The 20964-nt window shown below is 45.5% G+C and overlaps 1 protein-coding gene across 1 annotated transcript; it reads right to left on the reverse strand.

Annotated features, from left to right (window-relative positions):
* Window positions 1–468: 468 nt before the first annotated feature.
* On the reverse strand, window positions 469–3201 carry LOC124686215 (disease resistance protein RPM1-like). The gene has a single exon (XM_047220205.1). The coding sequence runs from the start codon at window positions 3199–3201 to the stop codon at window positions 469–471; it is 2733 nt and encodes a 910-aa protein (XP_047076161.1).
* Window positions 3202–20964: the final 17763 nt, after the last annotated feature.

Genomic DNA, 20964 nt, shown 5'->3' on the forward strand with positions numbered 1-20964 from the left:
TACATGTTAAAGAAAATAGGGCTACCATTGCAAGTTAAAGTTTTGACAGGGCGTCTAGAAGGGGACAAGGATTCCAGGTCCAGCGGGGTGCCTAGTCAAGCACTCCTCGACTTGCTACTGGGATATACCCCTGGCTGAAGCAGCAGAAGGCTCACGGTGCCGCAAGCCTCAGATGATACGCACTGATCATTAATACAGAATTCATGAAGTTCTCTACCAAAATCAACACGAGGGACAACAGGACAACAATCACATGTTTGACGTAAATAAAATATGGTGGTACACCATTGCATTATGCTGCCAGAGTGCCAGAGCGGGTACATAAATGACATACTACAATAAACCAAGCAGTCATAAACTTGTATAATGTAACAAACTCAACCCATTTTGGTCCCGATGGCATGAATGTTTCGCCCGTAGGTTTCAGAATTATTACAGAAACAATCAACAGCGCATGACGACACGCAGTCATAAGCGAAGCTCTGGAACGTGCTTCAGCTCGTTGTGCATCTGGTTCAGATTCCAATCAGCCTTGAAGTCCTTGTGCAGATCCAGCAGCCAGAGCTTCTTCAGGGATCCAAGGTACTCGATGCGATGAGGGACTTTGTTCATCTCAGGGAGTGACTTGATGTAGATCCCATCAATGGACGGGATTGCGTTGTCTTGGATCACCAGTTGCTTCACATTAGGCATGTTTTTCAAGACGAGTGTCCTGAGTTTAGCAAAGCACCCATCAGAAAGGATCAATATAGCTGCACTACTCACCCGGTCAAGGCTGAGATAAGTGAGAGACGGTAGTTGAGATGCCAGCAACTGCAACGGATCTTCGGTCCCAAGATTGCACCAGCTTAGGGCCAGATACTTGAGGGACCTTGCATGGCCATGGAATATTGGGCACTTGAGTATCCCATGGACCCAGCTGCCTCTGATGATCAGTCTGTGGAACCTGGTCGAAATTGGCTTCAATGCTTCGAGAGAAAGTGTCTCCTTCTCATCACTTGCAGAGAGGAGTACGCTTGACAGTAGTGGCATATGTGAGAGGGCATCGAAAAGCTCTTCACAGTTAGATGCATTGATGTTATCAATCCAAACAGTCTGCAGCTTAGTCATTTCCTTCAGCTGCTGCGATAGGTCTTTGCTGGCAGAGATGGTCTCGAGAGTTTGCAGATCTTGACAGTTGGAAATCATCTTAGGCGCTTCCACTCCGAAGTATCGGAAGTCCGTCTGCTTCTCATCAGAAAACCTGTCAGCAAAAAGGTGTCGTAGCTTCTCAAGCTTCACAATCCCTGGTGGTAGTTTCTCTATTTTTGTTCGCTTGATGTCCAGCGTCTCGAGGTTTGAGAGTTTTTCAATACTGTCCGGCAGCGACTGGACATTGGTGCGCCTCAAGCCGATGTAGTGGAGATTGAACAGATTCCCGATGGTTGCTGGCACGTGGCTGATTGCAGAGTCTTGGAGCTCAAGAACAGTAAGGTAGTTGGATCCATTCAAAATTGAGGAAATCATGCTGGTAGAGGAGGCAATCCCCATGAAAGTTCTGAGTCGCGGGAATTCCACTCCAGCAGCTGCTGGGCTACTGCCCTCTCTCTTCCAACCACATGTCGAGAACCGGCGAACCTCTCTATCCATGAGCATCATCTCACTCTCATCATTCGCAGAGCCAAACCTCTGTTGTTTTGCGATATGGAGAGCCAGGACTCGGACAATGTCATGCATCTTACAGGTAGTGACCCTAGAGAGCTCATCCGTCTCCACAACTTCCAACATATTCCGGCTGATGAGTTCCATGAGAATCTCCTCTGCCACTTCCTCTGCCGTGCTGCAGTCTTTCGTGATCGCAAATCCTTCGGCAACCCACATTCGCACAAGTGTCTCCCGTGGTATCGGATAGTCTTCAGGGAACAAGGTGCAGTACAGGAAGCAGTTCACGAGAACAGCTGACAAGTCATGGTAGCTCAGAAGAAGTATAGCTCGCACATGGTCGTTTTCCTGCAGATAGCTCCGGAGATGGTTGTACATGTAGTTCCAGGCATGGTCTGTTGGTTGCTTCGTGGAAAGTAGGCTACCACAAGCTATAATGGCCAATGGCAGGCCATTGCACCTCTCAGCGATAGCAGCAGCCACTGTCTGGAGCCCTGGAGGGCACTTGCGGTCGGGGCTTTTGTTGTGGAAAGTCCTTGAGCAGAAGAGCTTAAATGATTCATCCTTACCCAGTGGCTGGAGTTTCATGCGACGGCCCTTATGAGCAAGAGCTGCAACATCTTCCTTCCTGGTTGTGATAATAACACGGCTTCCTTGGAGACCTTGGAATGCACTGCACGTCCAAGTATATGCTTCTTTATCCCACACATCATCAAGAACGATCAAGCATTTCCTGTCTTCTAGTGTCTTTTGTATTGCATCTGTTAACTCATAGACATCAGGTTTCGCACCAGCGGTAAAAGGTTGTGTGTGCCCTATCTTGCGGAGCAGTTCGACCAGCAGATCAACTGCATCATATGACTGTGACACCACAAGCCAAGCGTGAGCACCAGGGAAGTTGGATTTCTCCCGATTATACACAGTTTTCACAAGAGTTGTTTTCCCCAAGCCTCCCATTCCAGAAATTGCTATCACCGTGCACTCTTTCTCATTGGTGCTCAGCCATCCGGTCAACTTGTTCCTGTTTTCATCAATTCCCACAAGATCCTCATCACTATAAAGCTCTGGAAAGCAGGCCATACCCCGTCTCCTATCAATCTCTTCACGGTAATTTTTTATGGGATCAACTATATTATTCCAGTAAGATTGGTTTTGTATGACTTGCCTGATCTCCATTTCTATCTCTATCACTTCATCGACAATCTTAGTGAAAGCCATTATGTGGCGTGATCCTCCCAAGGCGTACCGATATAGATTGGCATCTTCGCTGACCTTCAGAGCCTCATACGAGTACTTGTCAATTACATCTTCAACATGGTAGGCCAGATTCCTCACGCCTGCAATCCACTCCTTGATAACATTGTGGCTGAGATATATGGCGCCCAAATCTTGAATTACACTATTCATCATCCTTAGCTCTTTATCAATCATTTTGATCTTTACTGGCAATTCAATTAGACCATTAACCTTCTTCGCCAACTGATCTACGACAATCGTGACCGTTTTGTTTAAACTGACTATCCCAATCTTTGACACAGCAGAGAGTATTGCCTCTGCCATTCACTTCTGAAAAAACACCAACATCTAACAAGTTAGGTATGCATCAATAAATTAATCTTGGACACAGTGTTGCGTATTGTATTGCGTATATAAATGATGTCAAAACATATCTATAGTGTTGATTATATTTCAGACTGTGCAGGAAGAGAAACGCTTTAGTACTTCAACCATAACATTCATGAAGGAAAACGCTACTTTAAGCCAATTAATAAAAAGTGCTTTATTATCTTCCACTACACGCATGAAGGAAAAACGCTATTGTACTTAAGACACAACAAGAAAAGGATGGATGAAACATCATATATATCAATCAGATGTAGCTGACCATTTTCGAATGAAATTAAAGCAGAAACTTTCTCTCCCTTCGAGAAAAAAAAACATAAAATAAGTGCAACTTTTTTTAAAAAAGAAATGGGAGCATCGACCCGGCCTCTGCATCGAGCAACACACACAACCTTTATTCATTATTAATCAGCAAAGGCTAGCAAAAGCCATACGAAGATAATACAAGCCAAAGCAGCCAACACACAACACCACCAAGCACGACGATATCAGCCCATTGCTAGCTCCCCGACGAGATCTGGATGCCACCCAACCGCCCCATGCAAGCCATGTGCCAACATCTGCCCCAGCATATCCGTGTAGCTACCCCTATGCACTCGCTCCGTATGACGCCGCCACCGATCTCTTCCGATCGATGCGAAGATTCTCGCTACACGAGCCACCAACACATCCCTGCCAAGAAGCACCACATCCCTGCGCGCGATCATCTATGCATGTTGCGATCACCGCTGATACACCACAACACCATGCCGCCGAATACCACCAGCTGACACAACTTGAAGTCCCTGCAACATCTGTTTTCGTGAATAGCACCTGCATCACTATTCTTCCGCTGGATAGTATAAATTCACGTTTGACGGTTCGGAAGGTGTCTCTGATGTTTAAAAAAATGTGGAAAAGCAAAGGACTTGCTAAGGAAAAGATTTTTACATGGCTTCTTATGGTTGACCATTTGAATGCACTAGTTAAGATGGGAAGGGATTATTTGTTCTTTAATTGCCCTGTTCCTGTAAATGTTTGGAACATGCTCGGCATAGTGTGGACTTCTAGGCAAAGTATTACGGATATATGTTTCAGGATGCTATGATGAACTTTTCAGGACCAATTTTTTTAAAAGTTGCTACATCTACATGTGTACTGCGACGAATTTGGAAGGGCAGGAATGATAAAATATTTGAGAACATCTTTGGACATAGAGGGCAGTTTTCAAGGAACATCAAAGTTCCTAACATGTAGGGTTAAGCCCGTACATCAAGCACATCTCTTGGCCTGGTTGAATTCCTTTTAGTTTGTTTGGTTTTTGTTTCTTTCAGTTAGTTTTTGCCCTTGTAAATAGATGTCATTGTGTACACTGGACTCCTTTGTTCTTTGGAGCTTTTGATATAAAAATATATATACCATAGGGGTCTCGCAACGGTTTTATGGTAAAAAAAAACATGCATAACTCGACGTAGCACCTGTCAACCAGGCATGAATTACATCTTCATCGAAACTCCATGCGTGACGTAGCCGTTCCATCATTGCTACCAACGTACCGTAGGACCCCTCCAACATCGTCCAACTCCCCTGAATGCTACCACTGTCTGATGTAGGGCACAAGATCTAAGGTTTCCCCTGGAGAAAAGACAGAAGCAAGGCGAGCACTCGATAACATGACAATATGACAATGTCTCAAGAGGAAAAACGATGCATGCAGACAACATCGTGGCTGGCTCCGGCTAAAACCGGGAGCAAACTTTCGCTCACCACCGACTCGCCAACACACTCTAGTCAACTGATTCACCTTCTGTCACCTTGTCGCCGGCCAATCCCGACTGCCCAGGGTGGCCCCATCCTTGTGATCGGCAAAGCCCGGCTGCCCATAGTGCCCCCCGCTGCGAGCTCTCACCGGTGGTCGAAACGATGAAGATCTTCCAGACAAACATGTTGTGCAAGCTGCCATGGTGACCCAGCCGCTGATGACGCAAGGCTGGCCACCGACACCACCATGGTGCCCAGCAGCCAGCAGGAACAGACGCCAACGCGCATGCCCGCGTGTAGCCGCGCGACAAAGATCCCAAGCCTGCAAAAGCCCATCTGGGTCGAGCGGCACCTTAGATCTCGGCCGCCGTCCCAGGAGGACCTCCACCGTAGGGTTGAGCTCGCCTACACCATCGTCGTGTAGTCGTGCACAATGACAGGAACCTGCAACACCTCGCTGACGAATTGCCGCCATGACTAAGGCTGGACGTTAGGGGCGAGCTTTTAGCTCAGCCCGAGCTTTTCGCGGCTCGCCCCGAGTTGAGCTCGGCTCGCAGTAGATGTGGACAGAGTCGAGCCCAATAATCTAGACGCCCGTCTCGGCTCGGTTTAGCCTGAAAGCTCGATAGTTTTCTCACATTGGACACGCGGTGACCATGTCTGAAGTCATGCCGCTCACGTTCCCATTGACATACAGCTCCATATGAATAATACGTTTGCCAACACTGTTCACAAACTATACTAAGATAGATGGTGGGATTATATAGATCAAATGTTTAAGTCCTTAATGTAAAACAGCTTCTCCTATCCATGCATGCAAGGTGTTCGGTGAAATGAAACTGATCGTTGTATTGCCTTCCTTTTTCTCGTAGCCCTGGCCACCGCTCGCCCTCGCCTCCCCACCATCTCCGCAGCGTGGATCTCTCATCGCTGAACTTACATCTGCCAGACTCGGTTCACAAGCCTCACCAGTTTCCTCCGGGGGCGCCGACAGCGTTGGTGCAAGTTTCAGGGGAGATGGTGCCACATTCAGCAGTTCAGAGTTTGTGGGGCGTATGTGCCCTGGTCATGCTAACTGGAAGTGGGAAGCGGTCCCGCATGGGGCGAATGCATATCTTATCGCAATTCCTTCTGCCGACAACTTGGCGAGAATTGACGGTGATGGGTGCCGAATGTCAAAGCTCAAGTTGCGGTTACTTCTTGGAAAAGAGAGGGTATTGCGCTCTTTGTTATGGAGCCAGCCTGGATTCATGTTGATGGTGTTCCGCATACAGTTCGACATTTCCATGGTCTGTGGATTGTTGGTTCTCTCATTGGTTCTACGCTAGATGTCGATCTTGTCTCTCTCAGAAGCCAGGGTGTTGTGCGTATATTGATTGCTATGCGGGATTTGTCGACTCTTCAGAAGGACATGGATGAAGACAATAATCCTTGTATGGAGGTAGTGGCTTCTTTCAAGCTCAATTGGTACAGGCTGCGCTTCCACAGACAACCGTCTCAGTATGTTCCAAACCCTGGGTTCCGTCCTTTCTTCTGGAGGGAGGTTGGCGATGGGGATGGCGATGGTGCTGATGAGTATGGAGATGATCTAGTGCATGAGCAGTCTTCGGGCGTCCAGCAGGATGTGGCTATGGATGTTGATGATGTGCCACAGACAGTTGGTGGCACGGGCGGTAACACGGCTCCGGTGGTGCAGAGGGTGGTGACTCCCTACAGCCACTCTCCATCCACCCCGAGAGGGAAGGAGATAGTTGCGAGAGTAGGAGCTACATCTCCCTCGTTGATTGCTCTGCTGCCCACGACGGTGAGTCCTCATCCCGCCTCTCCATCTCGGGTGCGTAGCTTCATGCAAGGGCGAATGCGCCCTTCTTCCTCGTTTTCATCGCCTCCATCGCCGACTTCTTCACCACCACTCTCAGTTTCGACACGGGCGGAGACTCCAGCGTTGTCCGTGCAGCCGACTGGAGGGGCTGCGGCTTCCTTTCGGGAGGACAAGGCGGTGGCAGTAGTTGCTGCCACGGTGGCGGAGGATCCCGCCCCGACGCCTGGGCCCGACGTGCTCGCACCGGGGGCGGCTGCTGCAGCTGCCTCGCAGCATATGCATGCCGTTGTGGCTGGTGCAGCATCGACGCCAAGGAAGCCGGCCCACCAACGAGCATGCCGCCACGCCACCTTGAGGATGCTGCCTCGTCGTCACCAGGAAGCCCAGGGTGTCGGAGGACGTGCCCACGCTACCACATGGGACGAACGGGTCGCTCGAGGCGCCCGTCGATGTGGCCGGCTGCTGCAGGGGCACCGGTGACGTTGGGCCGTCCATGGTGCCTGTGTCCTCACCTCCATCTTCACCGGGTGCTCATCCAATGGTGTCTTCAGACCAAGTTCAGGGGGGATCTACGTCGACTTGTCCCTCCTCACATTGGTCCCCGACGCCTGGGGGTTCTACGGTGGAGTTGCCTCCCCTTTGTCCTCAGCCGACGCACCCTCCTCCGGTCCACCATCCAGAGATCAGGAGGAGTAGGCGTCATGCGATGGCTGCGGATGGGGCGGGGCCTACAGACGAGGATATGATGCAGAAGGCGATGCGCCGTAAGGCGGCAAAGAACCTGGATGCGTCAGGTACGAAGAGTTCCACCACGGACTAAATTTTCAGATTCCAAAATTTCTTCCATGTTGGGTAGTATAGGCGTTTCTTTGGGTCGCTCTTCGGAGGAGATTTCGGTTTCAGCCAATGTATTGAGGCACTTGGAATATGACCGCATCACTGTAATTCCAAAGGCTTCGGCGGAGGCTGGACTACCTTCTCTAGAGGAGGAAGAAGACGATGTCATCTCAGATGGTCATCTTCTTTCTACTCTAATAGGAGGTATTTCGGAGGTGGACTTAGAACGGTCGGGGTTAGAGTGATTTTATGACCTAAAAGCCTCTCGACGGTCTTCTAAGTCTTCCGCTGAAAAAAAGAAGAAGCATAGGACAAGTCTAGCTACAAAATCTAAAATAGTTTCTAAATGAATGGCATATTTAGGAATAGCAGAGAACTTCGTGACTTGGCTAAACACTCTCACATTGCCAACTGTTGTAAGGACTATAATCTAGATTGTATTGCTATTTCTGAGACGGGAAAGCGTGATTACTCTCAAAGTTTCTTAAACCGGCTATCCGGTGGATTAGACTTTGAATGGTTCTCTCGCCCACCTAGAGGTAGGTCCGGTGGCTTGCTCATTGGAGTCCGGACAGATTTCATGGAAGTATTGGCTAATTCTGATGGTGAGTACCATATAAAACTCACTATTCGGAATAGGGCTGATAACTTCATTTGGAGTCTAGTCTCCGTTTATGGAGCGGCACAGGATAACTTTAAGGCGGACTTTTTACGTGAGCGTGTGAATCTTGCAAAGGACGATCCGTACCATATTCTCATAGGGGGTGATTTCAATTTGCTTAGATTCCGCCATGAGAAAAGTAAAGACCCCTTCAATAGTCGTTGACCTTTCTTGTGTAATGTTGTCATCGATAGCTTAGACTTGAGAGAGGTGGAGATGGCAGGCCGACAGTACACATGGGCTAGCAGTTTACCTGACCCAACATACGAGAAACTAGAACGCGTGCTGATGAATACCAGTTGGGAGGATAAATACCCGATGGTGTTAGTGCGCGCTCTAGAACGTATCGAAAAACTGTCGGACCATGCTCCCATACGTTTAACTATTGGTTTAACAAGAACGCTGTCTAAGAAACCATTTAAGTTTGAATTTGGATGGTTATAGCGGGAAGGTTTTCACGAGATGGTTAAAAATGTATGGGAAAGACCAGTATATGCCAACAATCTGGTTCTAAGGTGGAATAAAAAGATGCGAGCAGTTCACAAACACCTTTCTAGATGCGCGATTCATACAACTGGTATTCTTAAAAAGGAGAAGCTTCGCTTATCAACTATCATTGATGAGTTAGAAGCGCTTGGTGAAGTGAGACCGCTTACGAGCATTATATTGAAATTGAAAAATCAATCTAATACTCAAATAGCATGTCTTCTTCGGGAAGAAGAGTTGAAACGGTACCAGCGTTCTAAAGCCCAATTCATTCTGGAAGGGGATTCAAATACGAGATATTTTTATGGGATTGCGAATGGCCATCACAGGAAAAAGCGTATTCAATCCCTAGTACAAGATGAGGTCTAATTGAAGGCCATGAACAACTCAAATCCTACATTACTAATTATTACAAAAGCTTATTTGGTCCTCCTGAAGATAGTTCTTTCTCTCTCGACGAGTCCCAAATAGCAGATATACCCCAAGTGTCCTAAGAGGAGAACGATCTTTTAATGGCCCCTTACATGGAGGAGGTTAAAAAGCGGTTTTCCAAATGGCACACAACAAAGCCCCGGGTCCAGATGGTTTCCCTGCTGAATTTTATCAGACTTTCTGGGATACCATTAAAGAGGATCTTCTAGAAATGTTCAGTGTTTTACACGCTGGAGCTAGAATTATTCCGTCTAAATTTTGGTAAGGTTATCTTGTTACCTAAAGTTAAAGAGGCAGAAATGATCCAACAATATAGACCCATCTGCCTCTTAAACGTAAGTTTCAAGATTTTCATGAAAGTGGCCACCATTAGACTGAATTTAATGACTGATCATGTGGTCAGGCCGTCTCAAACCGCCTTCATGCAAGGACGTAATATCCTAGATGGGGTTGTGGTTCTACATGAGGCGGTTCATGAGCTGCATACCAAAAAGATGAATACGGTAATTTTAAAACTTGACTTCGAAAAGGCTTATGATAAAGTTAATTGGTCTTTTCTTCATCAGACACTCAGGATGAAAGGTTTTTCACCCGAGTGGAGAGCGTTGATCAATAATTTTGTGTATGAAGGAAGAGTTGCGATTTGTGTCAATGATGAAACGGGACACTTCTTTCAGACACGAAAAGGATTACGCCTGGGCGATCCTCTATCACCACTGTTATTCAACATTGTGGCTGATATGCTCGCTATCTTGATCGAACGAGCTAAATCTGATGGCCAAATTGAAGGTGTGATCCCACATCTTGTTGATGGGGGTTTATCAATTCTTCAATACGCAGATGATACAATTTTATTTATGGAACATGACATCAAAAAAGCTCGAAATTTAAAGCTAATATGGGCACCTTTCGAACATTTATCGGGTCTCAAAATAAATTTCCATAAAAGCAAATTGTTCTGCTTTGGCGATGCTCAGGACTCAGTCGCCGAATATTCGGAACTGTTCGGCTGTGGACAGGGCCAGTTTCCTATCAACTATTTGGGCATCCCGATTCATTATCGGAGATTAACTATAGCTGAGTGGAAACTAGTCGAGGAAAGACTTCAGAAGAGACTTAGTAGTTGGAAAGGTAAAATGCTATCCCTTGGAGGAAGACTGGTTCTCATTAATGCAGTACTGACTAACATGGTGTTGTAGACGATTTCCTTCTTCATCATGCCAAAAGGTGAGTTACACAAACTCGATTATTATAGATCGAGTTTTTTTTGGCAAGGTGATAGTGAAAAAAAAAAGAAATATCGACTGGTCAAGTGGTCTGTTGTATGCTGACCCAAAGATATGGGTGGGCTAGGGGTTCATGACCTTGAGGTCAAGAACTCGGTCTTGTTAGGTAAGTGGCTATATAAACTTCTCACAGAACATGGCGTATGGCAGACTATGGTTAAAATAAAGTACATTGGCGAGAAAGCGTTATCCCAGATCCATTGGAGACCGGGAGATTTGCATTTCTAGGCTGGCCTAATGGCAACAGAGAAATTTTTCTTCAGATATGGTACTTTCAATATTAAGGATGGATCGCAGATACGGTTCTGGGAGGATACATGGCTAGGGAATATGCCTCTCTCTGAATAATATCCAGCGTTATACAACATTGTTCGTCACAAAAGTGATATCATTGCTTTAGTAATGGCAACCTCACCTCCGACAGTGACTTTCAGACGGGATTTAATCGGCCCGAGACTTATTGCATGGAATACCTTACTTCTACGTTTGGAATCCATTCAGTCGTCTGAACGGCAAAATGAATTTCGTTGGAACTTACAGTCCAATGAAAAGTTATCTGTAAGTTTGTTGTACAATGCAATTATCCAACCTGAAATACCAGTTGATAAAAACAAGAAAATCTGGAAGATGAAATACCTCTCAAAATTAAAGTTTTTGGCTGGTATTTGCATCGAGGTGTAATCCTAACCAAAGATAATCTTGTGAAACGTAGTTGGCATGGGAGTACACAGTGTGTTTTCTGTCACCACAATGAGACAATTAAACACTTGTTCTTCCAATGTCGCTTTGACAGGTCTATATGATCATGCATCCAAGTAGCTTCTGATCTGTATCCCCGACTAGTGTAGCCAATATCTTTGGTAATTGGCTTCATGGTATCGATCACAGATTTAGAACACTTACTAGGATGCAGGCGCTTGCCATTATATGGTCACTATATCTGTGTAGAAATGACAAAGTTTTTAATGATAAGAATTATTCTCTCTTGGAGGTTATCTACAAATGTACAGCTAAGCTGCGTTCATGGTCTGTGCTGCAGAAGATGGAGAATCGCGACCACTTTATGGAGGTTTGTACACGGTTGGAGGACACGACGAGTGATACTTTTTCCCTACATGGATGGCAACATAATCTACGGATTGGGCCTCCACCTTCTTTTTAGGCGTTTTACAATTGCTCATGTCTTTATATGTAATTCGCCTTATTAGTTACCACTTTAGAGGCGGAAGAGGAATTCTTGAGAGATGGTGACGTTGACATACTGCCGCCTACTACTAGGGAGAAAAAAATTCGTAAGAAGAAATCGTATGACAAGAAAAATGTTAGGAGGAGCAACCGTATTAGAATCAAACCATCCAAATTACAATGACGAATCTTAAAGGAATGACTTGGAATAGTGAGGGGTTTAGAGATCCAGGGAAACATCTATTTGTGAAAGAATCGATTAGGGAGTATGACCTTGATTTTATTGCTTTATTGGAGACATGACGGTCTAATTTTGCGGTTCATTTCTTAAGAGATTTAGCAGCGAGCAAGGAGTTTGCATGGTTTTGCTTACCACCTCATGGTAGGTCGGGAGGAATTCTAGTAGGAATTAATACGACCACTCTGGTGGTCAATAGGGTTGACAGTGGAGATTACTGTGTGAAGCTGTCTATTACTTCTAAAATTGATGGTTTTCAGTGGCTGCTTGTGCCGGTATATGGAGCGGCACAAGATAAGAATAAATATGAATTCCTTGCAGAATTAGTGAGGACTTGTGAATCTGAGACAATTCCTTTGTTATTAGCCGGGGACTTTAACATTATGAGAAAACCAGAGGAGAAAAGTAATGATAATTTTAATCCTCGCTGGCCATTTATTTTTAATGCGATCATTGAGAATCTTAATCTATGAGAAATTGCTCTGTCTGGGCGGCAATATACCTGGGCAAGTAGAAGAGAAACTCCCACATATGAAAAATTGGATAGAGTACTTGCGAGTGTAGAGTGGGAACAAAAGTTCCCTTTGGTCACTGTTCGGGCTTTGACTCGCTCTGGATCGGACCATACGCCGCTTTTGATTGATGCGGGGATCCAGTCACATGTAGGTAATAAACCTCGGTTTGCGTTTGAGTTGGCTTGGTTAGAATAGGATAGGTTTTATGAGCTCATTGCGACTGAATGGGCAGCCGGACCCACTGGAAAAACACCAATTCAAACTTGGCAAAATAAAATTAGGCATTTGCGCCGCTTTTTACGTGGTTGGGCAAAAAATTTAAGCGGAAAATACAAGAAGGAGAAGCAAAGATTGTTGAACATTATAGATATGTTGGACATTAAGGGGGAAACTATGCCGTTATCACTAGTGGAGCGTAATGAATTAAAACAAGCCAATGAAAAGTTGAATAAACTTCGTCGTGATGAAGAAATTAAGTGGGCACAAAGGGCTAAAGTAAAGTATATTCAGGAAGGGGGAGACAATACCAAATATTTTCATCTTATAGCTAATGGTAAACATAGAAAAAAGAAAATCTATCAACTGGAACAAGATGAGGGTACCATTGTGGGAGATGACAATCTGAGGGTCTACATTTCGGAATATTATAAAAAGTTGTTTGAGGATCCAAAGCCTAGTTCGGTGTCGTTAGACGAAGATAGAACTGAAGATATTCCGCAACTGTCAGCGGAGGAGAATGGAGTGTTAATTGCGAACTTCTCGATGGAGGAGGTTCATGACGGTATTTTCCAGATGGAATATAATAAATCACCTGGGCCGGATGGATTTCCTGCGGAGTTCTATCAACACTTTTGGGGGGTTATCAAAAATGATCTGATGGCTTTATTTGTGAGCTTTCAGAGAGGGGAGTTGCCTTTGTATAAGCTGAATTTTGGGGTGATTACTTTACTACCTAAGAAAGAGAATGCAACTCAGATCCAACAATATAGGCCGATTTGCTTACTTAACGTGAGTTTCAATTTTTTTACTAAAGTGGCCACAACTCGTACCGCTGAGGTTGCTAAAAAGGTAATTAGGCCTACACAGACGACATTTATTCCTGGAAGACACATTTTAGAGGGAGTGGTCGTACTTCATGAGACGATACATGAAATGCATAGACGAAAGCTTGATGGTGTGATTTTTAAAATTGACTTCGAAAAGGCGTATGATAAAGTTAAATGGACCTTTTTGCAACAGGTTCTTCGTATGAAGGGTTTTGATCCCATTTGGTGTGATAGAATAAAACAATATGTGCAAGGTGGGAGTGTTGGTATAAGGGTTAATGATGTTATCGGTCATAATTTTCAAACCCGGAAGGGATTACGCCAGGGTGACCCTTTATCCCCAATTCTCTTCAATATTGTCGCTGATATGTTAGCGATTCTGATTGCTAGGGCTAAGGATGAAGGTAAAGTAGGGAGTTTGCTGCCTCATCTCATTGATGGTGGAATTTCTATTTTACAATATGCCGATGATACAATCTTATTTCTGGAACATGACATTGCTAAGGCCGTCAATATGAAATTAGTCCTATGCATTTTTGAACAATTATCGGGCTTAAAAATAAACTTTCATAAGAGTGAAATTTTTGCTTTTGGCAAGGCAAAGGATATAGAGGACCAATACAGACACATTTTTGGGTGTGAGTCTGGAACTTTACCTTTAAAGTACTTAGGGATTCCGGTACATTATAGGTCTTTGAGGAATGCAGAGTGGAGTCCTATTGAAACTAGGTTTGCGTCCAAATTAGGGTGTTGGCGTAGTAAATTGTTGTCTTATGGTGACAGGTTGGTTCTGATTAATTCAATTCTTACAAGTCTTCCAATGTTTATGCTTTCCTTCTTGGAAATCCCAATTGGGGTGAGGAAGAGGTTAGATTATTATAGATCCAATTTTTTCTGGCAATCTGATGAACAAAAGAAAAAATATAGATTATCTAAATGGAATATTTTGTGTAGACCGAAGGATCAAGGTGGGTTGGGAATTGAAGTACTGGAATTAAAAAACAAATGTTTACTAAGCAAATGGCTGTTTAAACTTCTTTCAGAGGAGGGTATGTGGCAGCAGCTTATATGTAACAAATATCTTAGAAACAAAACTCTTGCACAAGTGGAGGTCAAACCGACTGATTCTCCTTTTTGGAAGAGTCTCATGCATGTTAAAGATGATTTCTTCCAGAGAGGCTATTTCAGAATAGGAAATGGAACATCTGTCAGGTTTTGGGAGGATGTGTGGTTGGGAGATACGCCACTATCCCATCAATATCCGGCACTTTATAATATTGTTCAACATAAAAATATGCCAGTATCGACTGTGCTTGCTACTAATCCTATTAATATTTCTTTTAGAAGAGGTTTGAATGACAATAAGTGGGTACAATGGTTACATCTATGCCAAAGATTAATTACAATTGATTTAACAACTGAACGTGATAAGTTTATTTGGAAGCTTACGGATTCGGGCATCTTTTCGGTCAAGTCTATGCACCTTGATTGGATGAATGGCCATACTATTTATCTTCGCAAGTACCTATGGAAGTTAAAGATTCCTTTGAAAATTAAAATTTTTATGTGGTTCCTTAGTAATAAAGTGCTATTAACTAAGGATAATTTAGCGAAACGGAAGTGGAAAGGATGCCAAAAATGTTGTTTCTGTGATTCCATGGAAACTGTTAATCATTTGTTTCTCGATTTCCCTTTTGCGAAGATAATATTGCGTATGATGTACCTTACTTATAATATTCCCCCACCAGCTAATACTACTAATATGTTCGGTAGATGGCTGAATGGGGTGAGGAAAGAGGATAAACAAAAAATTAGAATGGGTGTCTCAGCTCTTTGTTGGGCTATTTGGAAAACTAGAAATGATATTATCTTTAACAAACAAAATGGTACTAATTTTTTGCAGGTTATCCGGCGAGCTGCCCATTCAATTCAACAATGGGTTGTACTCCTCCCAGTGGAGCAGCGGGAGGATATGGTTATTGGATGCAACCGGATGCTAGTGGTTGCTCAGGACTTCTTTTTCCAGGCTACTGGGTGGCGGCATCTTAATAGAATAGCAAATGCATAGCTTTTCTGTTTTCCATATTTTCAGTTGGTTGATTCTTGTATCGACCTTAGCTATTCCGTGGTTGTAATAAGTGATGATGAATTGCTTGTGACTTGAGATATTTTTTTAATAAAGCAAGCCGTGTGCATCTATTGATGCAGAGGCTGGGGCTATGCTCCTTATTCGAAAAAAAGTTACCACTTTAGACTTTTGAGACTACTTAAACGAACTGTGTGCATCTTAGCTATGCAGAGACCGGGTGTAATTGTTTTCATAATTAATAAAGCGTCCATTATCTAAAAAAGTAGCCGTTCTCTGCTCCCCTCCCAACCAAACGTTTTTTTTGCGAAAACTTCACCGATCTATTATTAATCATCAATAGCAGTACATACAAACATAAACGTAATAAAAATTACAAGTCGGTCTTTTGACCACCTAGCGACGACTATAAACACCGACACGAGACGAAGGCGCGCCGCCGTTCTCGCCCCTCCATCACCGGAGTCAGGCAAAGCGTGTCAGAGTAGAGCTTGTTGTAGCAGACAAACGGGAAATCGTCGTGCTAAGATCCTAAAGGACCAGTGCACCAACGCAGCAAACGTCGCCAAAAATGGCAATCGTAGATCAGAAGAGACTGACCTTAAACACACCAAGGAACACGAAAACTGATCGGATCTTATGAGATCCGCCGGGCACACGACTCCACACGCCCTCCGCCCATGCAAGAGGCACCACCGGAGCGAAGATATGGCAGAGAGGACCTTATTCTTTCAGAATGTTACCGCCACCACCATCCCGAAGAAGACACTGAAAACAACCTAACAAGGAACAAAAACCCTCTGTCAGCAAGACGCCCTAGTCTGCCACACCTCCAAGGCCGGCCACCGGAAGCGGACGGACCAACGGCATCACCGGCAAGGGGACGGAACCATAGATGGGTTTTCATGGCCGCCTTTGTATCGCCTCAGCCTGACCAACAACCCGTGGCTCGCGGTAATCTGGATGAGCAAGGCCTAACAATGACCGTCTGATCCTCTAAGGTACACGACCACTCGTTTTCACCTTCAGCCAGGGCACCACTCAGACAAAATCGCAGCCTCGAAATTACGGAAGCCTTGGTGGTCTCTCATGTCTCCCCTGCCTTAGCTAGATCTCGGTGAGGGTACCACGCAGACGAAATTGAGAAGAACCAGAGCAATTTCTTAAAATAACGAGAAACCAATTCACATCTACGAAGACTTGGACTAGGTGGTTGGGTTGGAATTCTTGAACTGTTTTGTACTTATACGTGGTGCAGTCTTATACGTTGTGTTGACTATCCATGTCCGTGCTTTTGTGTTGAATTTACCCAACAACTTTTACGCATCACAATGATTAAAAGAGACTATCCCAATTTTTCATTCAAGGAGAATAATTATGCAAGTCTCGTGGGGAAAGAAACCATTGGAAGTGAAAAAAGAATACTCCGCAGCATATAGACGGCATGTACACCGCGGCCGAAGCTGGACTACCTCTCTTCATGCTAAATTGTTGTATTGGAGGATTTTTTTTTTCAAACCACGGCTTCGGCCATGGACAGGAAGTCCGGAAGGCAGGGTACCAGAGAGGAAGGGGAAAAAAATCCGACTCTCAAACCCGGGATCAGGAGAGAGAAAAGACCTTTCGATATGATCCATTTCCTAAACTACACACTTAAATAGACGGTGGATAAACAATCCTTAGTCAGAGTCGTTTTCTTGCATAGGTAGGCCAGGTAGAAGAAGGGCAGACAAATCATCAGCACCGACTGGCATGTTTATAGAATTGAAGATAAAGGTGTAGCTTGATAGAACAAATATTAATTCACCATTGGTACGGCTAGACTCCGAAAAAGATGAGAAGATTAGTACATACGTAATGTTAGCACATATTGCAGAAGTACAACTACTCCCTCACTTTAAATCGATAAACTTTCCTTAAAGAACCATGTGTGTGTGTAAAAGATGAAAACACGCATACTAGCTAGCTGGATAAACTCAGATGTGCAGATCTGAAGTTCTGAACAAAGCTGGTCTCGGGAGGGACACTGAAATCCAGATACAAAATTGCAAGAAAATATAGGTAGAACTCTGCATCGATCAACTAGGCAATGGATGAACCTGGCATATAGATGTTGGAACATATATCCGAGGAGGACGAAGAAGAAGAACCAACCTGTTAGAGACGGCCGGACTGCAAGCGCCTGCGAGGGAGAGGAGACTTTTGATCCTTCGGTTCTCTCCTGCCGAGCTCACCTTTATTATTTTGAGCTATGCTTGGTGTCCCCCCCTTACATAAAAGTTGAAGGGATAAGTGTGTGTTTGGTTGATGTACAAATACGTAGGGGGATGGGATGGACCAGATTTTGTGGCTGGGACGGTCCACGTTTAGGTGATCCCATTTTTCGTTTGGCTCATTGGATTTTATGGACGTTAGAGGTAATTAACTGTGATTATTAACTTAACAAAAATACAAAATGTTGCCCTCAAAAAAAAAAACTCAACAAAATGTTAGGAAGGATTGGCTCATAGGCTGTCCCCAGGAGCACGCGGAGGCGGGGCTCGCCGGCCATTCCCTAGAGCACGTGGAGGCGGGGCTCGCCGGCCGTCCCATGGAGAAGTGGAGAGCATCCGGAGGCGGGGCTCTCCGGCCATCCCCTAGAGGGCATGAAGGAAGGGGCACTGACCTTCCCCTAGAGCGCACGAAGGCGGGGGCGTCGGCCACACGCCTTGTCCGCTTCCTACGTATCGGATTAGCATAGCCCTGCTACCGGATTTGGGAGCGGAGCTCTCCTAGAGTGGCGCAATGTGATTTATGCGCGGGTCTTGGCAACGGGGAAGGTGCGGCGGCGCCGATGTTCTAGCGACGGGTGAACAATTATAGCAAAAAAAGAAAAGAGGATTAGAGCATTTCCAGCCGCGTCCTCCAAAGCATCCCGCCAACGACGCCGGATCGAGCGTTTGGGGGACGTGTTTTCTTCGTGACGCGTTTGGGGACGTCGCTCCTCAACCGCGTCCTTCAAACGCGGTCCCCAAAAAGAAATTCAAATAGTCGACATTCAAAAGAGATCGTTCCCGCTGAAGTCGTCACGATCGAATTAGCCGCGATAAAAGTACTAGACGCGCGGTCATATTACATACCGGCGGTGCAACCTAAACATAAATTCGAAGGGGTTCGGCAAGGCTGACCGCGCATCCTAAGTCGACGTAGGCCCATCGATCACGACGACCTCGTTGTGCTCTGCCGGGTGCGCCTGCTCCGTCGCTGACGCCGAGGCCAACGCCGAGGCTGACGCCGATGCAGATGCCGATGCCGCTAACGCAGTTGTACTAGCAGACGCTATCGCAGACGCGCCTGCTGGTACCGGCTCTTGCTCCGGGGGTGGGGTTGCTGCCGCTGCCTCGGCCGCCGCCAATTTGGCTTCGATGTTGTCGAGGATCATGCCTTTGTAGTAGTTGTGCGTCGCCCGTGTCCGGGGAGACATTCCAGCTGTCGACGCGGTCAGCGGGGGCATGTCCTCCTTGCGTTTCTTGATCTCCATCTTCCCTGGCCATTCTTTGGGGCCTGTCAGCGGCGCCATGGATGGGAGAGAGTAGAGACGGCGAGAGGGAGAAATGAATTGGCGGGAGAGGCGGTGAAATCTTTTGGGAGGGAAGAAATGCGCGGCGGGAGAGGCGCAATGTGGCGGGAGAGGGGGTTGAATTTTTAAGTGTCGCTGACGCGTCAGTCCCGTGTCACGTCGCCTCGCTTTTCGTTGTGTCCGGCGCGCCCGGAGTATCCCCTGTCGACTGGGGACGGGCTCAGGACGCCGGACACCGTATTGGACCGCGCCGGACGAAAGGAGCTTTTGGGGTGCGCGGCTGGTAACGAAAATTTATCCAACGTGTGCCAAATACTTTTGGAGGACGCTTTGGAGACGCGGCTGGACATGCTCTTAGAAGTGGTACATAATTATTGGAGATTTTGGGATCGATAGCACGGCAAATTTTGCCGGATCACTTTTTTTTTTTGGAACATCCACCCCATCTACAACCAAACGCAATTAAAAATGGTACCATCCATCTTATCCAGCTTTTGGTCCTCAACCAAACAACCTCCTAACGAAAGGGTATCCATCTATCCTAGCCATCCATTTGTTAAAAGTTGGAGGAGGGGGGGACACTGGAGCCAAAGCGTAGTATTTTAGCGTGATTAGTACAGCGTCTCCCGTAGTCCCATGTGTGCACTCCACTTAGAGCAAGTACAATAGAGTCCAGTCAGCTGACTATAAGACATTAAATAATATATTTTAGATGAGTTGGAGGAGAGAGAAGAGGAGAGAGAAGGGAGGTGAGGTTACTATCGCGATAAGCCAGCTCTTGCACGTGCTCCTAAGCACCTTGTGAGAGTGAAAGGTGGGCCATATATTAGTAAAGTACTACATTCTTATAGCCAACTATTGTACATGTTAGCTATATAATGACTACAAATGATATAACATCTTGTTATAGCCAACAGTTGGCTATACTATTGGAATTGCTCTTATTGACCTGCACTTGGGTCTTGAAAACTAATCTCTGCTCGTACAGCCAAATATTAGTTACTTAGTGCTGTTTGCACATTAATTATGCTCGCCTGCTTCCGTTAACCTGCTCTTTCCCAGGCTAGATCCAGATCCGCCACAATTTGTCAACTCTCAAGGAAGACTTGCTGTAGCGATCAAGTCTTTCTACTCTTGTCCATATACTGTGTGCCATGTGGGGAGCTCTTGCAGAATCTCGCCGGAACGCCATGTGGGGAGAACCTTGAGAGGAGAGAGAAACTCTGGAAAAGCTCTAGACGCCGCTGCTGCATCCGAGCCTGCTTGCGTGGACAAGCTCTCTCTAGGAATTAACGGGAGAGAAAGAGAGAGTGCAGGCTCACTGAAACTCACGCGCCGCCCGTAGTGAGACAACTCAGTTGGATCCGACTAACCCTGTGGTGATCGGGAGAGCTCCGATTTGTAATTCGACCTTAGCTCCCACACTCAATAGATCTTCGACCAACTGAGACAAATGCTTGGTGAAATTTGGAACTAAGATGCAGACAATGATGTATGAGAACTTTAGTATAGAACTGAAGTCTACTCACGTCCTTTACTGGAAACCTTACCCGGATTATTTTGACATGGTGCCTTACATCCACGGTTTTTGGGTTTCTGGTTATATCAAGTTTAATTGGTAGACAGTAAGACAACTTGGGAATATATAAATCACTATCTTGTGCAACTAGAAGAGGCTAGAAATAGTGATCCTATTAAAGTGTGCTTGTTTCCTTTGCCTTTGACCAGTACTACGTTTTCGTGGTTTTCAGCTTTAGCTCCTGTATTCGTTCTAACCTGGTATCATCTAGAGAAACATTTTTATACA

Source organism: Lolium rigidum, chromosome 2 (genome assembly GCF_022539505.1).
Source record: "Lolium rigidum isolate FL_2022 chromosome 2, APGP_CSIRO_Lrig_0.1, whole genome shotgun sequence".
NCBI classification, from domain to species: Eukaryota; Viridiplantae; Streptophyta; class Magnoliopsida; order Poales; family Poaceae; genus Lolium; species Lolium rigidum.